This window comes from Haliotis cracherodii, unplaced genomic scaffold, assembly GCF_022045235.1.
Source record: "Haliotis cracherodii isolate W230 unplaced genomic scaffold, xgHalCrac1.p SCAF_11, whole genome shotgun sequence".
NCBI lineage: Eukaryota > Metazoa > Mollusca > Gastropoda > Lepetellida > Haliotidae > Haliotis > Haliotis cracherodii.
In genome coordinates this window covers 8746992-8755331 of record NW_027266266.1, presented here as the reverse complement: position 1 = coordinate 8755331, position 8340 = coordinate 8746992, and the positions used below count along the sequence as shown (strand labels likewise).

Sequence of the window (8340 nt, the reverse complement as noted above, 5' to 3'; positions counted from 1 at the left end):
AAATTAAATCAATAGAATATACTAAAATAAATGTCACATTTAAAATTATATTCATAGCATAGATTTTCCAATTTTCATGCTCTAAATCTTGCCTAATAATTAGATGCCTATTCAAACTGTCAAAGGAACGGCCAGAATACCATGCTGATGTTGTAACTGCTTTCGGGTGTCCAGTGCGACCCTACTACAGTTACTGAAAGTATTGCCGTTCCTGGTCATCATGGTCATCATAGAAACATAATTGGGGCGAACCGGGATTCGAACCCACAATCATAGGTCTGCAACTCTGCACAGCGAATCGCGGCGCCTTAGACGACTGGTTCACCCGTACCCCCTTTTGTCCAAGAAAAAACCCGCATATTCCAACATGTCCTAACTGGTTTCGGGCGTCAAGTGCGACCCTACTACAGTTACTGAAAGTATTGCCGTTCCTGGTCATCATGGTCAATTAAGCCATGACTTTGCAACTCGCCTTGTCCGCATCGGCTCAGCTCCGTCAAGGAGTGATTGGTCTAGCGACGCTTACTCCAAATTGTCTCTATCAGAATTCATACTCGCATAATAAAGAAACGCAACACCAGCTTCATACTCTCATAGTTTTTACTTACTCGCAGCAAATCTATCAATACAGGACAGGATCAGACCGACCAGACTCGCCATTAAATGGGGAAAACTTAGAACGATCGGGATGTGTGTTGTAATCGGCTAAATACCGAAGCCTACGTGCCAGATTGATCATCTCTCTATTGATTTTGTGACCCACACTGGATGCTACGAATGAAAAATAGCTTGCCTCTCTGCTTGTTTCATTAACTATGGACGATAACCTGAAACCAATCCAATGATAAATACGACATATCAAGAATACGCTTGTGATAAATGTGAAATGTTTTTTATCTATTAATTCCTTTCGAACTAAAAGTTCTCTGTCACAAACTACATCTAATGCAACTCATCATTGCAGCTATAAACGGTTTTATTTGTTACCATTTTCTAATGTTTTTGAGACGCATTTTAACCTTATAACATCCTCCGCCTGTGGACAAGAGATGCCGACAGCTCGGATAACATAAGCATGAGTTAAGGTCTGAGATGTAAAATACAATCACACTAAACACAACAGAAGTAAACCAGGATCGATCATTCAATATATTAAATTGTAACCAATTTCAAAATTTTATAAAGATCCGGAAAACAGCGAATACTCTAACAGTCAAAATGTATTTACATGCGAAAGAATAAGAAAAATGATCCTATGTTACTTCGTATAACCACAAAGCATAATCATCACGAAATATTATTCAAATGCAAAGTAGAATTAATTAATAGTGATGAATAAATGTCAAATGTCACTGCACATGGCCACAATATGGCACCACCATTCACTAAAGTTCATTTGTCGCTGGTCCCAATCGAATTCCCTGGCTCCTTTCTTGTTTCGAAAAGTCAATTGGCGGAACGCTGTCCAACGTTCTTGAATCCTTAACTGAAAAGTGAATGGCTGAACACACGGCCTGTTCACACTCTCTGGTCCTCGGCTGGGGTGGCAAAGCGGGAGGTAGATTTTTCTTGACACTGCTTGGGTGTTGACTGGTCGCTGTCTAAAGGTGTATGGATGTTGTATGCCGATAGAGTCACAGCTTGTACGCGGGGGTTGTGAGCACCTGAAGATATAGAGATCGGGAGTGCTGATAGATATGTTTCAGTTTCAGTTTATTATTCTCCAAACCACCGTCGGTGGTACAAAAGAGTACAAAAGAACAAGCATGTAAACAAAGTATTAATATGTGGCAAGATGACAGTATGTCATGCATGAATATATTATATCTTTTCTGTTTTGTTTTTTCTTACTGCTTTAAACATTTCATCAATAAATCTCGATAGGTTCTTAAGATATCTAGTGTTTTGACTGGATAATAACCTCTTGAATGTATATGAATTAGACCAATTATTTTGGTAAGCAGTTGGTAAGTATACACATCTATGTTTTGGCAGAGCCTGGCATCTAAACAGATAATGGAATTCGTCTGCAACTGAAGGAGAGTTGCACAGCTCACATACACGATCCTCTTTCTTTACATTATTCCAACGGCCGGTTTCAATAGGTAAATTATGGTTACATGTTCGGAATTTTAAGATTTGGAATATACATTTTTTTTTTCATTAGTAGGTATCTTTCAAATTCTATTTTTTCTGTGGATAACCCCCGGTCTGGGCTCAGCGGCAGAGGTGCTAGGACAGCGTACACCCTCGACAGCAAGCGTGTAGCCAGAAGCCAGATTAATGATTTGGCGTGGACCAGACGACAGCAGGGGTACAGAATGGGGTATGGCCATCATCTACAACACTTAAAAATACTGGCAGTTCACGATCAAAAAGTGAATAGTACCATACCAACTATAGACATATTAATACATATAAAGATGTGACATCTGCAGTTCAGACTTCTGCCTGTAAAAATAAGACTATATAGACAAGAATAGTCTTCTGGCAGATGCAGATCTGCATATAAGTACCATAACGACAGGAATCGATTGTCTGGACCACTCATTACAGGCTCACTTGCGTAGACCAATATAACAATAAAAAGACATTAATAAGCATGAACAAATCGCAAAAATCCATGGACTGCTTCTACAGTACAGTCGGATAAACTATTATAAAATTCTAACTTACAACATTCAGTGAATAATTTGCAGTTAATAACACCAGAACGAACAACATATATCATTACCATGGGATGGACTGAGAGCACACATTGAAACACCGATAGTAATTGAACGTAGCAAGTAATATAGAAGATACACAACAGTAGAATAATGTAACGTAATGTAACCAAGTGACCTTCATATGACCTTCATATGAGAGAACCCAATTCCATATACAGGTCTTGTCTCTACAGAAAAGTAATTAATTCAATTTTGTCACGATAATGAGATGAAATAAGTAGAAATAAACCTTTTCCTTGTAATTCGGCATCTGTAGAGGGGGATAACTAATAGCAAGATAGACACAATATTTTTATGGATAACAACTTCTTTAATACTGATAAAAGATAACTAATAGGATAAAATATTTCAAATTCGTAACCATTTTATAGTCTGATCTTCTCACTGTACCCTACTGATAGTCGTTTATAACACTCACAAATAAGAATGGTTGAAACAAAGCCATTACAAAATGAGATATTACGGCAAGAATAATCTATAGCAATATTTAGCTTTGTTGTGGGCCTCTAGTAAATTGGTACGCGACAATTTTCTAGTAACGTCTATATGATGTAAAATTACATCAAACCGTTGCTTAATTGTTTGTGGTAGGGGTTCAAACGATTGCAATTCAACATCAATGGGTACTGAGCATTCTTGGCCAAACAGGAGAAAGTAGGGGGAAAACCCAGTACTCTGTGTTGCCGGGCTAGTGTTATAGGCAAACATCACACTAGAGAGAAGTTCATCCAAATTGTCCTGGTTATCATTGATAAACATGCGGAGCGTTTGCACGATAAACGAATTGAGTCTTTCAAAAGCTCTGTTGCTTTGTTGGTGGTAACTACTAGTTTTCAATGGTTTGATCCCCAATATTGAACACATGGCTGTAAAAAGTTTGCTGGTAAAGGAAGTGCCATTATCAGTCAATAACACTCTAGGTATCCAATAAACACAATGTATTTTGAGTAGTATGTCTTGGCTACTTCCACATCCTCCAACGAGATCGGAATAGCCACGCTCCATCGGGAAAATGCGCAAGTTAACAAAATAAACATACCTACGACCTGCTTTTGTGGGAGGTAAGCGCCCTAGGAAGTCAGCTTGAACACGATCAAATACTTTACCAGGGAATGGTTATAATGGGGCAGGTCTCTTGTGAAAGTCACGTTTGTTTGTTTGACAGGCAGTACATGGCAAAATATACTTCTTTATGTCCTCCAACATGTGATGCCAATAGTACTTCTGTCTAATAGCACTGAACGTTCTGTCAATACCAACATGTCCAGCCAACAAGCTGTCATGGTATGATTGTAAAACATGTTTTACCAACGACTGAGTTATCACCAGTTGACAAATGATTCTGTCTTTCCCATGGCCCCGGCGGGGCGGCGGATAAATGTGGTACAATATGTCATTGTCAAGGATAAAATCCTTGCTATGTAACAATAATGTACGTGTGGCCCTGTCATCAGTAGAAAAGGTTTCGGACTTAATGCAATCAATCAGCGCCGTAGTTTATGGTCGTCATATTGCCTCTGTGCTATGGAGTTATCTCCTATATAGAGGGTCGGACGTTACACTAAGAGGGTTGTGAATTGTGGAGGCATCATACAACTCTGATGTTACATCTGTTGCAGTCACAATCGATGTTTGGTCGCCGTGGTCATCGGACGTGGCGAGATCATTGTCTGTACTGTTCGTATCAGCAGCAAACAAATAGGAAACATCTGTAAGTGGGTCATCTAACCCTGGTCGGCATTCTGGGTAAGGCAATCTGGACAAGAAATCTGCGTTACCCAAGTTTTTGCCTGGTCGATACTGAACTGTGAAAGTGAAATCACTCAATAAGAGTGACCGGCGGCTCAGTCTGGCTGAGAGGTCCTTATTGACTTTCAAATACAGTAAAGCTTTGTGATCTGTCACTACAGCAAACGGGGCATGTGTCAAATATACCTTGAAATGTTTGATACCTCATACTACTGCTAAACATTCTTTTTCTGTTATTCCACAGGTTTTCTCTATTTTTTACAGAGCACGACCACTGTAGGTAATTACCACATCTCTGTTACTGGCATATGTTTGACCAAGAAAATACCCCAGAGCCTCATCACTAGCATCTGTGTATAGGATAAATGATTTTTCAAAATCTGGGAATGCCCAAACTGGTGGTTTAAGCAAAGCAGATTTGAGGGTTTGAAATGCCTGTTCTTGTGCTTCCGTCCAAACAATTTTTTAATCCTTTTGCACCAATGAGGTGGTGAGGTGAAATGGGGTTTAACGTCGCGTCCAAGATTATTGCACTTATATAGCGACGTGCATGTACGTGTGTGTGTTTGTGTGGCTGCTTGTACTAGTCCGGACTGATGCCGATTAATAGTGCTAGCTCACTGAGATACCATGCCGCAGTTTAACATGAATACTGACTACGAGCCGACCAGTCCTTGTTTTAGCCCCTTAATGCCGAGCGCCAGACAGGGAAACAACAATTTGCACCAATGAATGTAAAGGAGCTGCTACTTTGGAGAAACATTGAATTAAGCGATGGTAAAATCCTACCATTCTCAGGACACTTTTAAGTCTTTGGGCGTTGTTGGCGTCGGAAACGAAGCTATCGCGCTAGTTTTTTCAGAGTCTACTTGTACTCCACTATTTGAAAAAAATATGTCCCAAGTAAGCGACTAGCAGTTAAGCAAATAGGCATTTGGATGGCTTCGCTTTCAAATTTGCGCTGCTTAGGCACAAAAATACTTCTTCTAAATCTGCTAAATGTGTCTCAAAATCCGAGGAGAAGCACACAACATCATCTAAATAGCACATTGTTTTACGCCAATTTAGATTGCGGAAAACGTCATTGATCAGTCTTTGAAATGTTGCTGGGCCAGAGGCCAGACCAAAGACCATACAATTGAAGTGATAGGTACCACTAGCTGTCACAAATGCACTTTTGGGTTTACTTTCTTCATTTAGTGCTAATTGCCAATATCCAGCTGCCAGATCTATAGCTGTATAATATTTTGCATGTGCTTGTCCCAAAACATCAAGAACATCTTCTAATCTCGACATTGGGAATACTATCGGCAATGAGCACGAATTCACAACTCTGTAGTCGATGGCCAGACGCCATGTTGGAGTAGAACCCTTAGTCTGTTTCTTAGGCACCATAACAACTGGAGAAGACCAGGGGCTATCATGATCTGGTTCACATATGCCTTAGTCTACTAACTCCTGAACTTGACGATCTATCTCTGCAGGTATAGCAAGACTTGTACGGTAAAATCGTTGCCTAATGGGTGGTGCATCTCCTGTAGCAATATCATATTGCACTGAATCATTTAACCCAATTTCTGAGAGATTAATGGCAAAACAGTCGCGATACCTGGCTATCAACTGACCTATTTGTGCTTGTTGCTCCTGTGACAAGTGGGATGAAGAAACATCAATATTCAACTCACCTAATCTTGCGTCTATTTCTGACTGGGAGAGGGAGGGTTCCGATTCGGAGGGGTAATGTGACTGTAGAGGCGTTATTTCATCGGGGTGTAGTACCAAAGTGAAATGCGCAACTTCATGACCTTTTGGGATGTCCACAGCAAAATCGTTAGTATTAATGATTTGGTACACGATTTTCCCTGAACTTGCTGACATAAGACAACGAGCACCTAAAACCTGATGTGTTTCCGATAGGACTGGATTAGGTTCACATATGCCTACCTAGTCAGACGCGGAGCGGCCTATGGAAACTGGGAAAATGATTTCAGACTGAGGGGGAATTGTGAATGCCTGCAGTGCTCGAACCGGGATGGTTTCCTGCTCTATCGTCTGTGGATGGGGATCCGATACAAGGGGTGGGATATCATTGTTTGCCCAAATGGGAACAACTGTTGAGCCATTTTGAAGAGTCAAAGTGCAAGTTTGGGAATTTAAGACATCATCTTTCTGTATCAGAAAATCTAATCCTAAAAACATTGGTGACGCTAACTCTGCAACTACTTGAAAGCGTTGTTCCATTTGGAAATCACCAATAGTGATGAGAAGTAAAACTTGTCCTAATACTGGTACAATATTTTGACCTATTCCTTGAAGAGAGGTCACATCAGACTTTTGAATGGGGATTTCTTTCCACAGACCTGAGTTATAAAAAAAACTTCCCGACCGCATCTGTAACAGGGGCGTGTCCGAGCTCTGGTCCGTCCTGTGTTGTACTGTGTGCGTTGAGGAGGGGGCTGGCGTCTCTGCTGGTGTGGTCCGTCCGGATACGAGAGTGGCTGGAACTGCTGTCGGGGAGGCTGCCACGGCCGAGTTGTAAACCTAGAGGACTGTCTGGGGGGTTGGGAATATCGATTCTGTCGTGACTGGAAGGTATTAATCTGGGACGACGATGGTGCGAACTTTGCCGAGAGTGTTGCAATATGGTCTCTCAGAGTATCGATTGCCAACTTGACACCTGTATTCTCTGCAACTTGAGGGATTATGGATCGAGCCAAACGGGTAAACGCAACAGCTTCGTTCGGCTGTTTCATTAGCACGTGTTGCCTTGTACCTTCATCCAGTCCCCGAACAAATGCATCCATCAAGTCCATGTCAGTCTTACCTAATAGGCTAGCTGTCTGGGTCAAATCCGCTAAATACGTGTCTGTATGTTCAGTTGGGGGTAACCTACGACTCACTAAAGATTCTAGGAGGGCCCACCGGTCAGTTGGGTGGACGTACTTGTCCCTGAATAATTTCTCTACCTCATCGAACATAATGATATCTTCCCCTAGCGATTGTGTTAGGTCTTTGTACCAGAGATAAGCCGAGTCCTTCAAAAATAGTGGGAAAACTTCTACCTTCTGTGCGTCATTCCACTTTTTAAAGTTACCAAAATGAAGGAAAGGGTCAACCCATTCCGCGGCATGGGTCGTGTCTCTGCCAGTGAAATGTTCTGGCATCAAGGTCGAATCTCCCATATTGAAGTCAGGGGGTGGATTTTGACCGTCCGGGCCTCAAGACAAACTTAAGTCAGGGAGAACACAAGCGTACTGATGTAAAAGCTCATGGTGCTGACCAACCTAGAAACATAATTTGGGCGAACCGGGATTCGAACCCACAATCATAGGTTTCTGGCGTGCCAAAGGGACGCAACTCTGCACAGCGAATCGCGGCGCCTTAGACGACTGGGCCACCCGTGCCCCCTTTTGTCCAAGAAAAAACCCGCATATTCCAACATGTCCTAACTGGTTTCGGGCGTCAAGTGCGACCTTACTACAGTTACTGAAAGTATTGCCGCTCCTGGTCATCATGGTCAGTTAAGCCATGACTTTGCAACTCGCCTTGTCCGCATCGGCTCAGCTCCGTCAAGGAGTGATTGGTCTAAAGACGCTTACTCCAAGTTGTCCCTATCAGCATTCATACTCGCATAAAAAAGAAACGCAACACCAGCTTTATATTCACATAGTTTTACTTACTCTCTGCCCATCTATCAATACAGGACAGAATCAGACTGGCCAGACTCGTCACTAAATAGGGGAAACTTAGAACGATCGGGATTCGACTCGTTCGATTGCAAACCGCGCTCTCCTCTCCTAATGTTGAAGGTATCATTTTATAGTGTTCGGGCCTGGACTGTCTTTGTCACATGTCACAATAC

The 8340-nt window shown here is 41.8% G+C and overlaps 1 protein-coding gene across 1 annotated transcript; it reads right to left on the bottom strand.

The window, feature by feature from the left end:
* Positions 1-1518: 1518 nt before the first annotated feature.
* LOC139456066 (uncharacterized) lies at positions 1519-7660 on the bottom strand. The gene is made up of 2 exons (XM_071237572.1): positions 6865-7660; positions 1519-1664 (listed from the first exon to the last, which is right to left on the bottom strand). The coding sequence occupies exons 1-2, from the start codon at positions 7658-7660 to the stop codon at positions 1519-1521; spliced, it is 942 nt and encodes a 313-aa protein (XP_071093673.1).
* Between the last annotated feature and the right edge of the window lie 680 nt (positions 7661-8340).